Raw genomic sequence first — 23,501 nt, forward strand, 5'->3', positions numbered from 1 at the left:
TCAGTTTCAAAATCCACATTTCAAAAGGCACAGCAGGAAGGATGACCGACTCCTTTCTCCAAAGGACATGGCACATGCTTCCAGATTGAGCAAACCAAAAACGATTAAGTATTTATATTGAACTATTCACAAAAAGTACATCTCAAAATGCTCCACAACCAATGGAGCACAGAGAAACACAAAATAGTGGTGTAGGCCATTCTAATGTCAGAAATGTGGGAGCCAATGTGCATACAAGCTCCAGCATACAATACGATAATAAGCTGTTTTTGAGATGTTAATTAAAGGATAAATGTTAGAGGAACACAAGGGATAACCCTCCTGATCATCTGCAGATGAGTGTCTTGGGATCTTTTATTTTCATTCAAGCAGGCAGATGGGCCTCAGTTTAGCATCTCAAGAAAAATATACCAACATACAAATTAGAAATAGGCCACTTATCCCTCAAGCCTTGTCTGCCATCTAAAACATCATGACGGATCCGGTTGTAACCTCAATTCAATAAACCCTTTTGTTGCGCAGACATAGTGTCCTTTACCTTTGGCCCAGAAGCCTGGGTCTCACCCACTCCAGAGGTGTGTAATAACATCTGTCTGAACATGTTGAATAGAAAACAAAAGGTCCACATGCCAACCACATCTAGCTCATCAATCCTTCAAAGGATGACCTCAAGTTTATCAAATGGAAGTTTATGAACAAAGTGACATGCCTGAAGTAGACAGTTGTGGTCATGAGTAAAACTGCAATTGGGGAGTTTCAAACAGCACAAGAATGTTAAAAATAATTTAAGTCCATGCTATAGCCTGGAATACACACAAACGTCCATCATACAACCAATATGAAGGGACTTTTCATTTTTATCATTTAATATCCAAGGCACCCCGGATCAGGCAGTAGCAAGCCCAGACAAAAGTAAACAGACTACCACAAAAAATAACAAAAAAAAATCTATATTGTCTCAATTTTTCTCACCAGCCACCAGTTTGGTTCAAATGTGTGGAATTGTGAATTGTATCATGCTGTCGTTCATGAAATCAGAAATTGGTGCAGATATTTAATTACTGAGGCTAGTCAATTCCATCAGGAACAAATTCAGATCTCAACTGTCTCAATGTTGATCAATTCCAAAACTGAAAGCAGTTTCCCTTTCACATCCCAAAATAACTGGAATCTTGCAATGATCACAGAAGTAGCTGCAGGCCTTCTGAAGGAATAATCCTACTGGTGCAACTCACTTGTCTTTTCCACCAGCAGTGCATTATTTTTCTTTGAGCTAATCAGACCCAGGGAGATAGTGAGGAAAGAGATCAAACTGAGACTGGTACAACTGGGAAAAGGAACAAGTCAAACAGTCAAGGCAGAAAGGTGCAAAGCAAAGAACGAGGTAGGATTGATAAATTAAACTGAATTTATTTCAATCCAAGAGGCATAATAGGGTAGGCAGATGAACTCAGGGCATGGTTAGCAACATGGAACTGGAATATCATCGCAATTACATAGACGTGGCTCATGGATGGACAAGACTGGCAGCTTAATGTTCCAGGATACAAATGCTATAGAAGGATAGAAAGAGGGGGCAAGAGAGGAGGGGAGTGCCGTTTTTGATAAGGGATAGCATTACAGCTGTACTGAGGGAGGATATTCCTGGGAATATGTCCAGGGAAGTTATTTGAAATGACATTAACTGAGAAATAAAAGAGATGATCACCTTATTGGGATTGTACAAGAGAACACCCAATTTTGGCAGGAAGTTGAGAACAAATTTATAAAGAGATCTCAATTATCTATTATAATAGGGTGGTTATGGTAGGAGTTTTTAACATTCCAAACATAGATTGGGACTGCTGTGCTATTAAGGATTTTGATTGAGAGGAATTTGTTAAGTTTGTACAAGAAAATTTTCTGATTCAGTATGTGAATATACCAATTAGAGAAGGTGCAAAACTTGACCAACTCTTGGGATAAAGGCAGGACAAATGATTGAGGTGTTTGTGGGTGAGCACTTTGGGGCCAGAGACCATAATTCTATAGTTTAAAATAGTGATGGAAAAGAATAGACTGGATCTAAAAGTTGAAGATTAAATTGGATGAAGGCAAATTTGGATGGTGTTCAGCAAGAACTTCCAAAAGTTGACTGAGGGCAGATGTTCGCAGGGAAAGGGACGGCTGGAAAATGGGAAGCTTTCAAAAATGAGAATGAAAATCCAGATTCAGTATATTCTTGTTAGGATGAAAAGGAAAGGCTGGTAGGTGTAGGGAATGCTGGATGACGAAAGAAATTGAGGTCTTGGTTAAGAAAAAAGGAAGCAAGCATATGTCAAGCAGAGACAGGATAGATCGAGTAAATCCTTAGAAGAGTATAAAGGCAGTAGGAGTATACAAGAGGGAAATCAGGAGAGCAAAAAGGGCACATGAAATAGCTTTGGCAAATAGGGTTAAGGAGAATCCCAAGGGATTTTATAAACACATTAAGGACAAAACGGTAACAAGGGAGAGAATAGGGCCCCTCAAAGGTAGCCTATGTATGGAACCACAGAAGATAGGGGAAGACACTAAACAATTATTTTACATCGTATTTACAATGGAGAAAGTCTTGGAAGATAGAGAATGTGGGGAAATAGATGACGACATCTTGAAAAATGTCCATATTACACAGGTGATGGTGCTGGATGCCTTAAAACACAAAGGCGGATAAATTCCCAGGACCTGATCAGGTGTCCCCTAGAACTCCATGGGAAGCTAGGGAAGTGATTGCTGGGCTTCTTGCTGAGATATTTGTATCACCAATAGTCACAGGTGAGGTGCCGTAAGACTGGAGGTTGGCTAACAGCTGGCACTATTTCAGAAAGATGGCAAAGAAAAACCAGGAAACTACAGATAAGTGAGCCTGACATTGGTGGTGGGCAAATTGAGGGCATTCCGAAGGACAGTGTTTACATGTATTTGGAAAGGCAAGGACTGATTAGGGATAAGGTAAAAACAATGATTAGGGATAGTCAACATTGCATTGTGCGTGGGAAATCATATCTCACAAACTTGATTGAGTTCTTTGAGGAAGTAACAAAGATGATTGATGAGGGCAGAGTGTAGATGTGATCTACATGGATCACAAGGTGTTCGACAAGGTCCCTCATTGGAAACTAGTTAGCAAGGTTAGATCACATGGAATACAGGGAGAACTCGCAATTTGGATACAGATCTGGCTTGAAGATAATTGACAGAGGGTGGTGGAGGCCTGTGACCAGTCGTGTGCCACAAGGATCAGTGCTGGGTTTACTGCTTTTCATCACTCATATAAACAATTTGGATATAAACATCGGAGGTGTAGTTAGTAAGTTTGCAGATGAAATCAAAATTGGAGGTGGAGTGGATAGCAAAGGTTACCTCAGAGTAGAATGGGATCTTGATCAGATGGGTCACTGAGTGGCAGATGGAGTTTAATTTTGATAAATGTGAGGTGTTGCATTTTGGAAAGACAATTCAGAATATGACTTATACACTTAACAGTAAGGTCCTGGGGAGTGTTGCTGAACAAAGAAACCTTGGAGTGCAGGTTCATAGTGCCTTGAAACCGGAATCATAAATAGATAGAATAGTGAAGGCAGTGTTTGGTATGCTTTCACTTATTGGTCAGAGCATTGAGTATAGGAATTGGGAGAGAACGTTGCGGCTGTACAGAACATTGGTTTGACCACTTTTGGAATATTGTGTGCAATTCTGGTCTCCCCACTACAGGAACAATGTTGTGAAACTTGAAAGACTTCAGAAAAAATTGTAAGGATGTTTCCAGAATGAGGGGGTTTCAGCTACAGAGAGAGACTGAATAGGCTGGGGCTGTTTTCCCTAGAGCGTCAGAGGCTGAGGGTGACCTTATCGAGGTTTCTAAAATTGTGAGGTCATTGATAGGGTAAATAGACAAGGTCTTTTCCCTGGGTTGGGTTGGGGGGAGTCCACAACTAGATAGCATAGGTTTAGGGTGAGAGGAGAAAGATTTAAAAGGGGTCTCAGGGGCACATTTTTCATGCAGAGATTGGTGTGTGAATGGAATGAACTGCCAGAAGAAGTGATGAAGCCTGGCACAATTACAATATTTAAAAGGCATCTGGATGGGTATTCAAATAGGAAGGGTTTATAGGGATATGGGCCAAATGCTGGCAAATAGGACAAGATTAATTTAGGATATCTGGTCAGCATGGATGAGTTGGACCAAAGAGTCTGCTTCCATGCTGTACATCTGTGAACCTCCTCTTGTGAGGTACAGTTGACACTGCTTCCACCACACAGAGACAACATATTCCAGATACTAACCAATCACTTCTTTTTTCTGCCTAGAAACATTATTCTGAAAAGTCTATCAAGTCATTCCAAATTTAAGACGACAAAATATGTAGCCAATTATTTCAGTACTTAACCGAAATAGATCAATAGGTATAACCAACTAACTGTTGCTTCCAAAACTCATCAACTCACAACTCTACCGCATATGCATTATTATGTACAGGAACTATGCGTGAACTATATCTGCAAGAAAATTTCTTAATGCACAAAGTGAAACCAATATTCTGACAAAATCAAAGGAAACACAGAGCAGAAACTTCAAGTGTCAAATTCTCCGATACGAATTATGCAAAACGCTTGGGACAGCTCCCTACGTTAACGTGCATCGCTAATACATGTAGCTACTGGCACTAAAACACCTCTTGATCCAGCAACTCCACAGAATGAATGAAAGGCAAAGCGCGTCGCAAAGGCGTTAGCATTTCTTTGCCGTGGATTAATTTAAAATTAATAAAGGAGGTTGAGACGCGCACCTTCAGAACACATTTAATGCAGCTGCTGATTAACTTCCTGCTAAAATAACGTGGCAAATAAAATCTGCGAAAGAAAAATCAGGCTTCTTGCTAAATTAATAAAGAAACGAAAATGTAATGAGAGAGAGGGGTGGTTGGAGCACAGGTGGTGTAATTTAGACAAAGGTGTCCTATTGCCTCCTCGATTAGGGAGAACTCGCCTTCAGGGCCTCCAGCCGGTAGCGCGAACTCGAGCCTCCATCCATTATCACGTTTACCGCCTTCATCAACTGTTCGCACAACGTCGTGATCTGATCCGCCGACATGACTGGGTCTTCACACCGTTCCCCTTTGTGCTGGAGATGCAAGTACACCGATAACAACGACAACCGGCGACTATTTTCTATTCACAAAAAACGGACTAACGAACGAGCGATGACGCAATCCCTTATTGTCTAAAGGACCGGCGGCATGCAACACACAGAGCTTCAATGCCTCGGCCGCGCATGCGCAATTGCGCTGGGAAAACGGGGAGCGAGGAAAACCGTTGGTTGCTGCCGATCCACCCGGCGCCACCTTCCGGTCCACAGAGACCTATGGGTAACCGCGCGGCCCGGAACCGACTACAATTCCCATGGTTCAACGGTTCAGATTTACGGTTTACAGGGACGTGAGTGGTCTTTGCTTCTTGAATGAGTTTCACGACCTCGACGTTTCTCAAATTTTGATCAATATACTCATCATCAAAGTTTTTCATCTCAGTTGACGTTGCTTGATGCGTGAGCGCGGTGCCGGGGAATGTCGAGTGAAAACATCAAAATTCAACGCTAACAATGGAGTTACCGGACCTGAGGGAAACATAACCTGTGTCGTACAGGCAACGCTGCTGTCTTTATTGTTACACTGAGCCAGTTTTCACATATTGTTCGTCTATTCATTAATGTTTTAAAACTTTCGAAAATGTATTAAAGCTGTATGAAAAAGCACCATGGAAGAGCGCTGAAGAAACTCAACAGGTCTGCTACTAAATGGACAGGGAAAGTTAATGTTTCGAGTCCGAACGTTCTTAAGACACACCCAGCTCGCAATGATTGCTGTTCGTCTCCACACATATTGGTAGATTTGCTGAGTTTCTCCCGCATCCTGCGTTCGTTTCGTATTGTAACCAGCATGGAGAAGTTCGTGATTTTGAGACAGTGCTTGATAAAGAATTTATCATCTCAAACACTTGGAAGTATTCTGATTAGCGATGATCTGATAATGTCACAGAAAAAAAAGTACGTTCCATGTTTTGTAGTTCTAGTATTTCTCCTGAATCACGAGCTGCTCGTGGCTTCTACTTGGATAGTTTATCATTGTGACAGATGATCATTGTGTTTTTTTTAATGAAACTTCACAGTGTGGGGATAGGCTGTTTGGCGTAACACATCCACACTGACCCTACGAAGAGTTTCCCATCTAAACCCATTCACCATTACACTACATTTGTCCCTGACTAATGCACCTTACCGACACATCCCTGAACACTATGAGCAATTTAGCATTGCCAATTCACCTGTCCTCCACATCTTTGGATTATGGGAGGAAACGGAAGCAAACCCACGCAGATATGGGGAGAATGTACAAACTCCACAAAGACAGTTGCCAGAGGCTGGTATCGAACCCAGGTCCCTGCCACAGTGAGTGAGCAGTGCTAACCAATGAGCAAACGTGGCACCGATTCTCATTCCAAATAATTAGATGTGTTACGACACAGGGTAAACACACCTCCTTATTTTTAAACAGCCATACAGAAAAGATTTATCCTGTGCAGTCATCTGTGAAAATTCAAGAGGCCAAGCACTTTTGAAGTAAAAATTAACAACTTTATTTCTTAAAGTATAACATTAAATAATTAACTCACAAATATTTACAAGTCCTTCCTCTAACCTACCTTTTACCATCCTCTTCTACAATACTAGTCTGATAAAACCCCCGATTAAGGTTTACGAAACAAAACTTCTTATCTCAAAACTTGGCAGCTTTCAGTTTTCTCTATATTCCTGTCTTATTTTTGCGGGGTTCTGCTTCACAGGGTTACTAATCAATAAAGGTACCTTTTAAGAGAGCTCTTTCTTCAGATAGTCTTTACATGCTGGTAGCTTGGCAGTTCTCCTCTCAAATGTTCAATTTTCTCTCGTCTTATATTCCCCCCCCCGCCCAAAAGCATCGAATTGTGTCATCAGCTTTTAAGATTGTCAGTACACTAAATTCAAACTGGATTGGAGTTTGGTATTTTCCAGGGTATAATTTAAATTGACTGGCCTAATTCAAATCTGTTTTGTCATTTCCGGGCAACCAGCTACCCCAGTAGCTGGACCATATGTTACATTGTATCTTTTTTTTCAGAATACTTGGTGCTGTCAGGTAGTTCTGTTAGCTTTTAACTCTCTTAATGGTACAGGACACCCACATCTTCATAACACCTCCCCTTAAGAAAAAAATGAACCATTAGAATGAAAAGATGGAGTTAATGCATCTGTGATTACATTCTTATAATTTACAATATATATGATTTTTTTACATTTAAAGTATGTTACATAAGACTCCAATGAAACAGTCTCATATTCTTGTCCTTAAAGCATTCTAAAAATGTAAGCAGGTTGTGATCCGTCCACACAACTGTCTCAGGCACATTGTTTGTGACATACACGTTAAACTGTTGAAAAGTTTGGTGTAGCTAAGCCTGGTTTAGTGTTTAGTATGACTTTCAAATGGTCGAATGCCTCCCAACATTGTTCTGTCCACCCACACTTTGTGTTCTTATTCAGCAAATCATTTAACGGTGCCACTACACTGCTGAAGCTTGGAACAAATTTCCAATAGAATCCCCTGAGTTCTAAGAATCGAAGCACCTCTTTCTTGGAGATTGGTATTGGAAATTCCTCAATGGCCTTCACCTTTGTGTTCCGTGGGGTCAACCTTCCATGACCGATGTTATATCCCAATTCTGCTGTCGTGAATTCCATTTTATTTAAATTTTCACCAGATTTGCTTCTCATAATCGTTTAAAGAACTCTGTCAACTGTACTATGTGACCTTTCCAGGATTTACTGAAGATCACGACATCATTAATATAGACTGCGCAGTTTGTTAACTCAGCCACAACTCTGTTCATGAGTCTTTGGAATATGGCTGTGCGTTCTTCATCCCAAGCTAATATAGCCCATTTGGGGTTACAAACGCAGAAATTTCTTTCACTGTCTCTGATAAAGGTACCTGCCAGTAACTATGCATTAAGTCCAACTTGGTGATGTAATTGGCTTGTCCAACTTTCTTGATACAGTCTTCCAATCTAGGAATTGGATATGAGTCTGATTTTGTAACACTGTTGACCTTCCAATAATCCATGCAGAATCGTTGAGTCCTGTCCAGTTTGGGAACTAAGATGATTGGTGAACACCACTCGCTTTGGCTCGGTTCAATGATGTCCTCATCAAGCCTGGCCTCCACCTCCATCTGGACCTGTCTGGCTTTGAAATGATTAAACCGAAAGGGTCGTTATTTTCATTGGAGCAGTATTCATGTGCAGTAGCATTAGTCCTCCCCCATCTGATTCTAACATATGTCCTTATACTGCAGTAACAAATCATTCAACTGCATTCTATGCTCGCAAGACAGATAGCTTACTAACCTATCCCACTCCTCAGGGGCTTCTTCATTTTTGAAACAAATTTGAGGCACATCAAAATCCACATCACCTGGATTTAATCTGGGCCAGTAACTAACACCTGTTTCACCAGTTCTTTCTCTCTCATATGATACAGTTTCAACATGTTCACATGACATATCATACTTTTTCTATCTATCTGGCATCTTTACTAAATAGTTCATGTGACTCAACTTTTTCTCAATTTGATAGGGAGCACTAAACCTGGCTTTGAAGGGATCTGCTATTGCTGGTAACAGTACTAAAACGTCATTCCGTCAGGAAAACTGAGTCTCAGAGCTTTTATCTGCCACCTGCCTCATTCTACACTGTGGTAAAAACAATGACTACAGATGCTGGAAACCAGATTCTGGATCAGTGGTGCTGGATGAGCACAGCAGTTCAGGCAGCATCTAACGAGCAGCGAAATCGACGTTTCGGGCAAAAGCCCTTCATCAGGAATAAAGGCATTCTACACTGTGCCCTCTTTAGATGCTGTTTAGCTAACTCACCTACTTTATTTAACCTCTCCCTCACCTCCAGTACATAATCAAAGTGTGAGATCTCCGACTTTGGTCCTGTGAGTTTTTCTTTTGTTAATTTCAAAGGGTCTTTCACTTCATGACTCAATATTAACTTGAAGGAAGTGAGCTGAGTAGATTCATTTCGGGCATCACTAATGGCAAACAGTACAAATGGAATACCTTTAACCCAATCGTTCGGGTAATCCTGACAGTATGCTCTCAACATGGTTTTCAAGGCCTGATGACACCTTTCTAAAGCTCCCTACGATTCAGGATGATACGCACTGGATTTAAAGTGCTGTATACCTCTGCTATCCATAACCCCCTTAAACAGCCGAGCATTAAAATGTGACACTTGGTCAATTCCTATTAACTCCCCTATCACCTTTTTTGCCTTGATACTACACATCCATATGGTTATCAAGTACTGATTCCCACTTTTAGTTCTCAGGAGGAGACCTACACAATCAATTATGGGTTCTTCAAATGCGGGAATTGGTAACAAAGGTGCTTGTTTTATTACTGCTTGTGGCTTACCTATCATTTGGCATGTATGACACATACAGCAAACATTAACCACATCTTTGTACATTCCAGGACAATAAAAATGTGTTTGTACCTTAGCCTATGTTTTTCAAGCCCCTAGGTGACCTCCTACAGGTAGTTCATGTACTATCCATAACACCGCCTGCCTGTATGCTACCAACTACACAATTTGGTACACTTCGGCCCAATTCTCCTCTGCACTAACCTGTTGTAGTCTCCATTTCCGTCTTCGGAATAAGAACTCTCCAGAATATTCTCTGCCTCCTTTTCAGAATACGCATCCACATATATATCTTTTATTGTCTTGTCTTACTGTTGCAAGTCTCTTAGTCTTTCAGGACTAAACACTTCTGTCTGACCATCTGCCTGTTCAGGTCTTTCCTGCACCATTACGTTAAACAGGGTGTCCACTAATTGAACCTCAACTCCTTCATCTTTCTCTTTACTTTTCACTTTGTGCTGTCACTTGTGATAGAGGGATCTGATTACCACACATTCTGGGAAAATACCAGGAAATTTCTGTTTTAACTCCTCAGTTTCTCGGTTTACCTTAGGCTTCTCACAACAAGGAGTGTCACTCCCACCTTGGATCCTGCCAAATCATTTCCAAGAATAAACTGAATTCCTGTAACTGACATTCTGTCAATCACTCCCACTGTGACTTCCCCAGTCTTGAGTTGGCATCCCAACCTGATCTTACAATGGGGAATGCTAAATTTCTGTCCATCTCTTCCACAAATTACCACATTCTCAGGTAACAGATCAGAAAGAGTGCATAATCACTCATCTCTTAACATCAGCAACTGGTTAGATCTTGCATCTCTCAAAATTATAACTTCTTTTCCTTCTCCCCCATTCTTTCTGAGTAAATTTTACCCGCAGAGGTAAATTCTTTGTTGAGATCATGTATAAATTCCATACCCAGCCCCTGTCTACGCTGTGCACTCTCCTGCAGCTCCTCGGCTCTTTTTGCGGTCTCCTTTACTGCTTCTTTTACCATAGCTTTTCCCACAATGCCTTTCTTTAACAACCAGCACTGTGACTTTATGTGCCCCACCTTTTGGCAGTGAAAACACCTTTTCCCTATACCCTTTTGAAACCAGCAGCACTATAATCTTCTGTAATTGTCCCACTCCATTACAGTGAAAACACATGAGGCCTTTCACTTCCTTTCCACCCTCTTGGGCTTCTTTTTTTTATCCTGTGGTAATCTCTTACCAGCACTCTCCACTCTTAGTTTCATTGTGTAGGATCTCCCCTGCTCCAATTTCTATCCCTCAGAGGATGAAATTCTGGCCGGAAACTTGTCTTATGCACCAACATGCACTTATCTGCTAATTCTGCTGCCCTTCTCACTTCCTGAGCTTTCTATTCCTCCATGTGAATTCTTACCATCTCTGGAAGTGAGTTTTTAAATTCCTCCAGCAGAATAATCTCTCTTAAAGCCTCAATGATCTTATCTATTTTCAAAGCACGCAGCCATTGAGCAAAATGACTATGTTTAATTCTTTCGAACTCAACATAGGTCTGACCTGGTTCCTTCTTTGTGTTTATGCTTCTGGTTTCAATTCATCAACACCAAAAGTAGCCTGTTTAACCTCTATATAATCTCTTGACCCCTCATCAAGAGTGCGGCAAATACCTCACTAGCTCAGCCTACTAGTTTTGTCTTACCCAGAACATTCCCCATAAATCTTTGGACCACTCCATCTGCCTAGGCAATTTTTCAAATGTAATAATGAAGATTTAAACATCTTTCTTATCAAAATGTGGCAGAGTTTTGACATATTTATATATATATATCACTACCTTCTCTTTTAACCTTCATCCTGTAAACTTGACTTTGCTGACTAAGTCAGAACTTCTCAAGTTCAAATTCTCTCTCTTTTTGCTCAGCTAAGAATTTTCTCTCTCTTTTTCCTCTCTTTTTTCTCTCTTCTCCCTCTCTCTCCCTTTCTTCTGTCTCTCTCTCTCTCTTTGTTCAGCCAAGAACCTTCTCGCGCTCTCTTTTTCCTCTCTCTCTCTCTCTGTATATCTTCTAACTCCATTTTCCTCAATTATAATTTAAGTTTTTCTACCTCTACTACAATTGTCTGTTTCTCTGATACACCTACTTGTTTGAGTAATTCCCTTACAATTTCAGCTTTACTTTTGTCCTTGGATAAACACAAATCTAACTTATTTGCTAATTCTAAAAGTATGGCTGTTTTCTTTACTTCTAAACTTTCTTGGCAAATTTGAGAATCATCTTCAAATCCCAGAACCACTTTAGCAACTTTAAGAACCATTTCTCTCCCTGTTAATTTAATCAACCATAAGTCACTGAAATTAAACATATTGTGTCACCTACATTTTATTTAAAGATCTAGGACACAAACCTGCGAGTGTTTAACCTTGAATTTTTCGTACCCCCAAATCTATTCAAATCTGGCTAAACCAGTTCAAATCACAGACCCAAGCCCCAAAACTTTTACAACACGGGGTAAACACTCCTGCTTAATTTAAAACAGCCTCTTAGAAAAGATTTATCCCATGCAGTAATCTGTGAAAATTCAAGAGGCCAAGCAATATTTAAAGTAAAAACTAACAACTTTATTTCTTAAAGTATAACAAAGAATAATTAACTAACAACTATTTACAGGTCCTTTTATCTTCCCCTTCTACTCATCTGATAAGCCCCCCCATTAAGTTTACAAAACAAAACTTCTTATCTTAAAATCAGGCAGCTTTCAGTTTTCTCTGTCTTTGTTTCTTCTTTTTGGGTGTTCTGCTTCAAAGGTTACTGATTGATAAAGGTACTTTTTAAGAGAGCTATTTCTTCAGACAGTCTTTACATGCTGGTAGCTTGGCAGTTCTCCTCTCAACTGTTTAATTTTCCCTGGTCTTATACCCCCAAAGCATTGGATTGTGTCATTGGCTTTTAAGATTGTCAACATACTAAATTCAAACTGGATTGGAGTTTGGTATTTTCCGTATTTTAATTTAAACTGATTGGCCTAATTCAAATCTGTTTTGTCACTTCCAAGCAACCAGCTACCCTAGCTACCCCAGTAGCTGGGGCACATATTACATTGTATCTTTTTTAATAACACTTGGTGCTGTCAGGTAGTTCTGCTAGTTTTTAACTCTCTTAAAGGTACAGTACACCCACATCTTCATAACAGATGTATTTTAGATGGAGACGTGTTCACAATTAAAATAACTTTTTTGCCATGCCAAATTCCAATATACAATCTAAAGCCTATTTACTTCGTTTGTCCCTTTTGACATTTATTCGTATTGGGATGCTTCTAAACTTGAAATATCTTGGTTTTGCAGTGCAAAGATCTTTCTTTTAACTTTCCTGTATTTTTGATTATGGGTTGAAATAGGAAAAGGACTTTACGAAAAGTTGAAATTTTTAATAGCAAGCTGTGAGAACTATTGATACTATTGTTTATTCAAATGCAAGGGAAATATTTACTTGCAGATGATGTGCGCAAGATGAAATTCTTCTGGCATCGAGTATCTTGCACATTGCTGACAAGCTTGTGTATATGAGAGTTTGAGAGAGAATAAGATAGCAAGAAACCCTTGGACCTCCGGAAAGACAGGAATGCAGTAAAAAGACACGTGGTTAAAGGTGCCCTCCAACGCATCTCGTCCACATCCCGCACCTCCGCCCTCAGACCCCACCCCTCCAACCATAACAAGGACAGAATGCCCCTGGTGTTCACCTTCCACCCTACAAACCTTCGCATAAACCAAATCATCCGCCGACATTTCCGCCACCTCCAAAAAGACCCCCACCCCTTTCTGCCTTCCGCAAAGACCGTTCCCTCCGTGACTACCTGGTCAGGTCCACGCCCCCCTACGACCCTCCCTCCCATCCTGGCACTTTCCCCTGCCACCGCAGGAACTGTAAAACCTGTGCCCACACCTCCCCCCTCACCTCTATCCAAGGCCCTAAAGGAGCCTTCCACATCCATCAAAGTTTTACCTGCACATCCACTAATATCATTTATTGTATCGTTGCTCCCGATGCGGTCTCCTCTACATTGGGGAGACTGGACGCCTCCTAGCAGAGTGCTTTAGGGAACATCTCTGAGACACACGCACCAATCAACCACACCGCCCCGTGGCCCAACATTTCAACTCCCCCTCCCATTCTGCTGAGGACATGGAGGTCCTGGGCTTCCTTCACTGCCGCTCCCTCACCACCAGACGCCTGGAGGAAGAACGCCTCATCTTCCACCTCGGAACACATCAACCCCAGGGCATCAATGTGGACTTCAACAATTTCCTCATTTCCCCTTCCTCCACCTCATCCTAGTTTCAAACTTCCAGCTCAGCACTGTCACCATGACTTGTCCGGACTTGTCCGACCTGCCTAGCTCCTTTTCCACCTATCCACTCCACCCTTTCCTCCCTGACCTATCACCTTCATCTCCTTCCCCACTCACTCATTGTACTCTATGCTACTCTCTCCCCACCTCCAACCTCCCCAAGCTTGTCTCTCCACGCTTCAGTCTCTCTGCCTTTATTCCTGATGAAGGGCTTTTGCCCGAAACGTCGATTTTGCTGCTCGTTGGATGCTGCCTGAACTGCTGTGCTCTTCCAGCACCACTGATCCAGAATCTGGTTTCCAGCATCTGCAGTCATTGTTTTTACCTTGCAGTAAAAAGACACACACAACTTCAAGGCAAGTTTACTTTCCCTCTGCAGTTCAAATAAGCTGTGACTTTTAACCAATAGGCTAGAGACTTTAGAACTTGTGAACCAATCACTCTCTGTCTTCTGCAAGGAAATGCAAAATGCCTGAGAAGGAGATCAATGAACAGCAAATCTTGATAAGCCGAAAACCCTGTGGACATGGACCATTGAAATTCCCTCTCAGTTTTTTTCTCTCCACGAAGCGCACCAATTCTGTGACTGGTTATAAGTGTAGGGGAGTTTATAAGAGGGTTCGAGAGTTACATGTCAGCAGTATATATTTGTTTAACTGTAGCTGGAATTTTTTTTAATAAATAGTAATTCTTGTTACATACAGAAACTTGGTCTATACTTTGTCAATCTGGGTCTGAAAGACAGATAAATAAAGAATTTTGTGTACTTTGATAAAATCTTTAATGTTTGTGAGTACTTCAGGAGTAATGGGGCTTTGTTTACAATGTACTGCCTCAGTGAGATGCGACTGCAGATTTGGCAATGACAAAGTTAAATTGGTTTCTGGTAGCTTTTTGCCAAGAGGGGTTTTTGTGTGAACACTCGAACAAATACTCTTGTCTGATTTTAAAAACTCCAGTGGTCAACTCATTGATTTTTATAGGATGATTCAAGCTTTATTACCTATTGAGTGTTAAGGAATATTTTCACATGCAGCCATTCTGCTTACTGACTCTGTCCCTCTCCTTGATTACTATTTGAGGCTAAAGTAATCTATCATATTTGAGTCTGAGATGAGATTACGCTCACTTATGCTCCACCATCACTTAAGATTTTATATTTCAACCTGCATTGCATTGTGTCATTGCACAGTTCTTTCAGCTCATCTGTTCAATCCCTCAAACATACTTTGTTACTTCTGGACTCAGCTATACCAATGTTCTCCTCGTCAATGTCATAACTTGCAATCTCCATAAACTTAAAACCATCTGAAGCTCTGCTGCCTTAATTCATACCAAGCCCCAATTATCCATCACCCTTGTGCTGTCTATCTAGATTTGGCAACATTTAGTTTTTTCCAGTTATCAAACTAATTTTTAAACTTCTCTCTGACTTTGCCTCTTCCTATATCTTGAAAATGCTCAAGCCCTCGATCTTTGCACTGCTTCAGATCTGGTCATTTGCTTGTTCATGATTTTTTTGAATCACTGATTACAATTGTACCATAAGTGGGTTTACATTGTTGGGCAAAAATCCAAACTGCAGCAAAATGCAGTTGCCAATATTATCAGATCAGTCATCTTTATTTTCAAAACTGACGGATTACCTGAAGACTTTTTTCCACTCCAATGTGGATTCTGAGATGGGGAAGTAATCCAATGCTGAATCTGCATACTCTGCCACAGGTGAGGAACCAGTGTTTGCTGAAGTGGGTGGGAGGGATGTTTGTGTTTTCGCATCTTCCTTCCATTGTTCGTGCTTGTTCTCCGTACAGACCTGTCAAAGATGCTCAAGGTGCTTAGCTTCTTCATGGATGCTGCTTCTCCAACTTACATATAATTGGATTAGGGATTTCTAAGAGTTGGTGGGAACATTGCAGTCTTTTCATGAAAATTTGAGATTACCCTTGAAATGTTTCTTCTGCCCTCCTGATAACTGCTTGTTGTGACAAAGCTCAGAATAGAGACATTGTTTTTGAAATTTATGTCAGATATGTAGATGATGTGACCTGCCAAGTGCAGATAATTGGTCAGAGACAGTGCCTCAATACTGGTGATGTTGACTTTCAATCATTACTGTCAACAATGCAGTTCTAAAAAAATATGAATTACTTAAACTTTTGGTCAAATTGTTTCAACAACTGTTCTGTAATGAAGACCACTTTCTTGAAGTTGCAAATTTGGTCAGTAAACAAACAATGTAAGGATTTGATTATGATCCTGCTATCCAAAAGAGAGTACTTTAATTTACAGCACAGAGGATGGGCAAAGAAAATGAATTTACTTAATATATAGAATGAGACATGTGGAATTTATGTATTTCTGAAAAATATATTCGCCCAAGATCCATAAAAAGTTCATGCACTGTTAGAAAAGATTCTTAATTTCTATTCAATATTCTATGCAGTGCTACAGAAAATAGAGCATGAATGGACCAGATAGTCATAGAGATGTAGACGGAAAAAGACCCTTTGGTCCAACTCATCCATGCTAACCAGATATCCTAAATTAATCTAGTCCCATTTTCCAGCATTTGGCCATATCCCTCTAAACATTTCCTATTCATATACCCATCCAGAGTCAAAAACGAGAGGGCATAGGTTGAGGATGAGTGGGAAATGATATAAAAGGGACCTCAGGGGCAACTTTTTCACACAGAGTGTGGAATGAGCTGCTAGAGGAAGTGGTGGAGGCTGCAGCATTTAAAAGGCAATGGGGATGGGTATATCAATGGGAAGGTTTCAGAGGGATGTGAGCGAAGTGCTGGCAAATTGGACTGGATTAGGTTGAAAATCACGCAACACCAGGTTATCGTCCAACAGGTTTATTTGGGAGCACTAGCTTATTTGGAATCCACCTTATACTCCACAACCACCTGATAAAGCAGCAGTCCTCCAACAGCTTGTGCTTCCAATCAAACCTGTTGGACTATAACCTGGCATTGTGTGATTTTTAACTTTGTATACCCCAGTCCAATACCGACACCTCCGAATCCAGATTAGATTAGGATCTCTGGTCAGCATGGACAAGTTGGACCGAAGAGTCTGTTTCTGTGCTGCACATCTCTATGACTCTATGACTATTGGAAACGGAAAGTCTGTTTCCATGCTATATGAGTTTTAGACCATGAATATCAATTTGAAGTTGACATGGAGGAGAGATTAAGCCAGGATAACAAGACAATTATGTTGGAAGACAGTGATGGAGAGGGAGAGAGCATGATCTTGGAATCACTGAGTTTGAGTTCATACAGTGAGTTATAAATCACACAACAGGTTATAGTCCAATAGATTTGTTTGGACGTACTAACTTTCGGAGCGCTGCTCCTTCATCAGATACTCCGAAAACTTGTGCTTCCAAATAAGCATGTTGGACTATAATCTGGTGTTGTGTGATTTTTAACTTGGTGCACCCCAGCCCAACACCAGCATTCCCAAGTTCATGGACTGAGGGGACCAGCGATTGGGGCTGGCGCGCGTGCGGCCATTTCCGGTTCTGACGTCAGCCGGTCTGAGTCAGTGCGTGGCCGATTGTTGTGACGGAGCAGCCTGTGGAAGCTGGAGAAGGGATTTTCTGGAAAGATCGCTCCGTCGTTTCTGCTGATCGGAAGGGAGCAACATGTAAGCGGGCGACAACAAAATAATCAGCGACACACACCAAAAAAAAGAACTCGCACCTTCCTTGCGCTTCCACTCTTGGTTCCCCCCCCAAGCAGTTCAAACGGGAGACTTTCCGAGGAAAGAGAGGAGAGTCTGTGAGGCGGCGGGGGGAGGGCTGCCCCTATCTGAGAGACTTGGAAAGTTTGTGGGCGGGAGAGACTGGTCGAGCAGGCCGCACAGTACACAACACAACAGGTTTCAGGAGGCTCCTTCATCCAACCATCTCCTCCGACCAGCTCGGGAACGTTTCGCTGTTTAACTCCCCGTTCACCTCCATTATTTTCAGAGAGGAAGAAAGAAGAAACAGAAAGATCTAGGTTATAAATGCGGTTCGGATCCAAAATGATGCCTGTAAGTTTTTCTCTCTTCTTCCCCCCCCCCCCCCGGCTCAAAAATTATACTTTTAAGAAATTGGAAGAGTTGTGAAGGAAGGACCATAGCCTGTTTCTCCCCCAGTTGATTACACACTCAATTTTCGAAGTAACTAGACCAAACTTATTTTAAATATGCACCTTCTAGGTTGCTACGTACAGTCTGTCGCCATTGAAGCTTCTGTTTTAACAATACCGCCGCGATCAGTAGGGAAAATAAATCAACATGCAAATTAATCCATTCGTTTTTAATTTTTAAGCTCCTGTTCCTCCCCTCCCCCTCCAGCCCCCATTCTATCATGAATTATTACAATAATTCGTGATTTCTCAATGAACCTACTGTTATTTTTAAGGGCTCAATTGTGTTTTTTTTGTTTTAGCACAAATTTTAGGAACATAAAGCCGATCTACTAAGCAAACATGGATTTTAAATGTGGTTTTGATTGTTGTTATATCAGTTCATACTTGAAAATGCTGTGATTTCTGAAAGAAAATGTGTGGATTATCAATACCATTAACTAGATTTTCCTTCACTATAAACTATTTATAAAAGAGACAACTTTAAAAAAACACTAAGACATTGAATTCTTATCAGCACCTTTATTTTGTTGATTACATCGTGTTTAAATCTTGTATTAATATCATAGATAATAGAATCCCTACAGTGTGGAAACAGGCCACTTAGCTCAACCAGTCCACAATGACCCTCGAGTAACCCACCCAGACCCATTCCTCTACTCTACATTTCCACTGAATCAAAGTGTCACCCACTAATATCTGAGCTCAGCCTGAAGGAATTTGTTTAATTGTAAGGGTGTGCAATTTCTGTTGGCTGAAATGGTCAGAACCCAGGGGTTATTAAGTTTTGAGAAGTTAGTACCGGTGTCCTACATTTATGTTAACTGATCAGAATAACATGGTGACAAACTGGTGACAAAGAAAGAAGGAAGGTATTTTTATCAACATACTTTATAACTACATTTGCAAAGCTTAAACATAGGATGTGTTCACACCGAAGGTTTGTTTGTTTGTGAAACATAACAACAGTAGCTAGCACTGTGGTTAGCACCGCTGCTTCACAGTGCCAGGGACCCAAATTTGATTCTAGCCTTGGGCAATTTGCACATTCTCCCTGTGTCTGTATGGGTTTCCTCCAGGTGCTTCGGTTTCCTCCCATGGTCCAAAGATGTGCAAGTTAGGTGAATTGGCCAAGCTAAATGTTCAGGGATGTGTAGGTTAGGTGCATTAATCATGGGGAGTGAGTCTGTTTGGGATACTTTTAGGTGGGTCGGTGTGGATTTGTTGTGCAAAATGGCCTGTCCCCACAGTGTAGTGACTAGATATTTGTATACTAATTCTGACACAGATTTCAACCTAAGTTTAGCATCAGAGCACAAAGTGACTGTGAAGTCTGACAATACGAGATTTCCCAGAAAGGTTGCTTGGGTTAGATACTGTGGACTTTGTATTTGTTAGAGTGACAAACCTCATTTATTGGATGCAGGTCATTTGGATAACTTGGATATCTTGTAAACCTGGTTTAACTTGATGTCAATATTGACAGCTGAGATTTCTTACTTGCTGCTGTTGTAATAATTTCAGCAGTTAACTGTTGGGAGAGAGAAAGAGAGCTCCATTTATTTATTGTTTCCATTTCACTAGCTTTAGGTGCAATATTGAACATTGGCATTTCAAGCCAATTGAGATGATCTACAAAGTTGAAATGTAAATTCACAGGGCAACTGGAATTAATTCACTTACACACTCCTTTGTGGCATCTACTTAGATTTATTATGCAGAGTTCTGACTTCAGAAATTAAGCTTGGCATTCAACCAGAAAAAAATCTTTTTTGTACCTTCTCTGATCTCACTGTTTGTATTATGGGTGCTGAGGCATAGGTATTGTACATTGCTGAATCTTTTCATCTTGCACTTACCATCAAGGCAAGTAGATGATAATGCAATGCTGCAGTCAGATTTGACTTGTCAACTAACTTGAAGTCTTCTCTTGTCGTATAAATTGTTGTCATCATTTGAAATTTGGCAATCTTGAATTTGTTACGATGAGTGCAAAATGAAAAGCTTCAACCACATGTCTCTCTTTGCAACAGTTTTCAAGTTCTGTCCCACCAAGTGACCATCAAAGTTGTCTGGTTACAGATCAAGAAACATTGTCCAATAGTACAATCCAATATTGCAGCTGTGTGGTACTACTGAAACCAGATTTTTAAAACAAAGCTGTGGCATGAAAGAATAGGAGGCTTTTAGTTTTATTGTGTTACCAAAAGTAGGAATTTTCATGGTGGTAAGATTGCTTTTGAAGTGTCAAATTTGAGAGCTAGAAGAGTAAATTACATGCCAACATAAATCGAGCTTCCATTCATTTTGGTTTCAATTCAAGAATATTGTGCATAAATGAATGGCATTTGCTTCCATAATTTAATCTGTTTTGTTTTCTGCTACTTTCATTTTTGATGCTTAAATTTAATATGTCTGCCAGCTGTCATCCTAGCTGCAAGTCACTTAGATGTTTTGGTGAGGATGATTCTGTCCTGTTTCTGTCCCTAGTATTTGGCTGCAACAACTGTTATGTTTCATGACACGTGGAAAACCCACATGAACTGATTGTAAAGTCTAAATTATAATGCATTTGTCCCATATTACGTGAACTCAGGATTTTGTTTTTATTCCAATGCATGTTGTTGCGAATTTGTGTATTCAAATTATTTGATGATGTCTCTTTAAAACAGAATGAGGTAACCAGTTTGTTTTTTGTAACTACTGTGTTGACACTGCAGTGTTGTTAAGTTTCTGGAAGTTTTCTGTATCCAGTGAAATAATTCAAGTCTGTTCTAATCCACTGTTTGGATTGTCATCTGCAAAGTTAGTGTTGTGATTACTGGTTTGAAATCATGTAAGTGAATTTAAATTAATGACTTCAAATCCAGACTTCTATTGGAAATTTATATTAACTTAAAATCATTAAAATACTTTTGCAATTGAATCTGGGTATTTATAAGAAAATAGTTCTGAGGAGAGCCACTATTCCTTCTGATCATTGTATTTTCTCTGGATTCTTATCAGATTTTTGCAAGGTTTCTCAACTGCACATTGATATTCCCTACTTGGCATCAAATGAGCAAATAGGCTTGTATCCAACAAGAATTGTGACTTTGTCAGCATCCTTTCTTTTCAACTGGGTTGATTTACTGTTTGCTCCTCGTAACAAGTAGTGACGTGTGATGCAGTTCATTGTCAACGTTTTGAGTAATTTGGCATCAGCGTGTTTGGGCAAACCTGCAGAACTGTTTATCAGGTGACTGAGTGAAGGTAGCTCATCAGGAAAACTGTACCCCATCAGCTTCATTATGTCAGTATTATAGTAATATGTTTTTGAAACCTAATCTGATAATGTAAAGTTTCCTGTAAAGTAACTGTAGCTAGGTTGCCAGTTTCATAACTGAGATAAGATTTAGATCGCAATTAGTGAGAACAAATTTAGTACAGTAAGTGTAACACTTTGAATCATAGCATGGTAACAGCACAGAAGGAAGCCATGCAGCCTCGCAGGTCCTTTCCCTTTGCAGGAGCATATCATGCAGATGCACCCCCTTGCCTTTTTCTCAAAAGTTTTCATTTTTCCTCAGATAATTATTCAGTTCTCTTTTGAAGGCCTCTATTTTCTTCCATCACATTCCGAAGCAGTGTATTTCAGATCCTAACCACTCACATATAAAATAGTTTTCTCGTATCATCATTGGTGTCTTTTGGTTTCTTGATCATTATTCCAACAGAAAGATTGGCTACTCCATCCAGACCTCTCATGATTTTGTGCGCCTCTACCAAATCTCTTTTTAATGTTGATTCTTAGAAGATATTCTTGTGAAGCCTCCATAACACACTGTGTTAGGACATAGCGTTACAGTTCATTGTAATTGATATGAGCACTGAGGAGTGATGTACTACCATGGTATTCTGTGTCTGACATTGTGCACAGATTTTGGCCTCCCTCATTAGAGCCTTTTCTTCAAGAAGCAACCGGCGATCTCTGTGACTTCTCCTGATCCTCAACTCAAAATATATCCACATGTCATCAGTGTCTGAGGAAGGGGAAATTTACCTAAAAAGTATCTGATTTGCTCATGTCCATTAGGGAGGGAAGGACAAGTCATGTACTTGCCAGAACTGGCCGACTTACAATGTAATTCGATTACAATGTAATTCACTTAGAGTTGCCCTCTGAAATGATCCAATAAGCCATTCAGTTGTATCAAAAAACTAAAAAGTCCTCAAAAGACTGAAAATGGGTGGACTACACGGCATGACTTTCTGCACTAGAAATGAAGCTGCGCATTCAATCCTGTCAGTCATGTGAAGTCCTCTTTATTAAGAGGTTGTATCAAAATTGGTAGACCTGTTGAACAACACTAGTCGAACAAAATTCTGGTCACCCTTTCCAAAGGAAGGATGTTGTTAAACTTGAGAGGGTGCAAAAAGGATTTGCAAGGATGTTGGTGCATCTGGAGGGTTTGAGCTGTCAGGAGAGGCTGGGACCTTTTTTCCCTACAGCAATGGGCTTAGAGAGGTTCATAAAATCATGAGGGCACAGGTGAATTGCAAAGGTCGTTTGCCAAGGGTGGGAATTCCTAAACGAGAGGACATAGGTTTAAGATGAGAGAGGAAAGATTCAAAAGGGACCTAAAGGGGCAATATTTTCACACAGAGCGTGGTGCACGTATGGAATGGGCTGCACCAGGACGTGGAGGAGGTGGGTACAAGTACAATATCTAAGGGCCATCTTGATGGTTTAATGATAAGAGCCAAATGCTGGCAAATGAGCCTAGATCAGATTGGGGTGTATCTTTGGCGAGTATGAGTTGGATGGGAGGGTCCATTTCCATGCTGTTTAACACACTGACTCTTAACAGCCAGACATAGTGATACTTGTGAAATTGAACTTAACACACAGTGTCCAAGGTACCATCATCAGAGATTGCATTACAATGGTATACAGTTCGTAGAGAGGAAAGGGTGAAAAACCTGCTGGTATCCACACACCCAGTCACTCAAAAGTAATGAATCCATTTTTTAAATTTTTAATAGATATTTTTATTGGAAATTTATCATTTTGACAAATTTACAAAAATAAGCAGAATTTTCAAGCACAAACATTAATATAAAAATAGATCTTAAATATATAATCATCAAAATTCAACTAATCCACAATCATCCAGAGTGTATAGTTGAGTTGCTTACATCCTTCAAACAAGAGAAAATGTTCTCTAATACACCCATAACAGTATGATAAAAAGGAAGCTATTTCCAAACAATAAGAACAAAAAAAAATTAAACATGTTTGAATGGAGATCTTCCCCCTTGTTCTCAGCGGGCCTTACTACCTTTCCAACGTTCCACCATATCCTCTCCCAAACAGTGTCCCACCCTCGACCCGGGCGCTCCTTAATAGGATTTAGATATAATACCGAGCTAGAGTTAACAGTGAGCGCCGCACCCCCGCCCCTCCCCACCCATACCTGAGTATATCTGATAGCATCAATG

At 40.4% G+C, this 23,501-nt stretch overlaps 2 protein-coding genes and 1 long non-coding RNA gene across 6 annotated transcripts in view; 1 reads left to right on the forward strand and 2 right to left on the reverse strand.

Moving 5' to 3' along the window:
* Window positions 1-5,302, reverse strand: part of LOC132819696 (exportin-5) — a 104,400-nt gene extending 99,098 nt beyond the window's left edge. For all 3 annotated transcript variants that reach the window (XM_060831358.1, XM_060831357.1, XM_060831356.1), the window contains exon 1: window positions 5,012-5,302. In XM_060831358.1, the coding sequence (XP_060687341.1) occupies window positions 5,012-5,116 (105 nt within the window). In that variant the 5' untranslated portion in view covers window positions 5,117-5,302. The remainder of the gene's footprint in view (window positions 1-5,011) is intronic.
* Window positions 5,303-7,562: 2,260 nt separating this feature from the next.
* LOC132819700 (uncharacterized) lies at window positions 7,563-17,831 on the reverse strand. Its single transcript, XR_009645112.1, has 3 exons — window positions 17,589-17,831; window positions 15,520-15,689; window positions 7,563-8,302 (listed from the first exon to the last, which is right to left on the reverse strand). It is a non-coding gene; the product is annotated as an uncharacterized LOC132819700 (long non-coding RNA).
* LOC132819698 (apoptosis-stimulating of p53 protein 2-like) overlaps window positions 17,459-23,501 on the forward strand; it is a 115,524-nt gene continuing 109,481 nt past the window's right edge. The window contains exons 1-2 of one of the 2 annotated variants that reach the window (XM_060831359.1): window positions 17,459-17,532; window positions 17,858-17,922. In XM_060831359.1, the coding sequence (XP_060687342.1) occupies window positions 17,896-17,922 (27 nt within the window). In that variant the 5' untranslated portion in view covers window positions 17,459-17,532; window positions 17,858-17,895. The remainder of the gene's footprint in view (window positions 17,533-17,857; window positions 17,923-23,501) is intronic. The other variant, XM_060831360.1, reaches the window with a different exon arrangement.

The sequence above is a fragment of the Hemiscyllium ocellatum genome, chromosome 10 (assembly GCF_020745735.1).
Source record: "Hemiscyllium ocellatum isolate sHemOce1 chromosome 10, sHemOce1.pat.X.cur, whole genome shotgun sequence".
In the NCBI taxonomy this organism is placed as follows: domain Eukaryota; kingdom Metazoa; phylum Chordata; class Chondrichthyes; order Orectolobiformes; family Hemiscylliidae; genus Hemiscyllium; species Hemiscyllium ocellatum.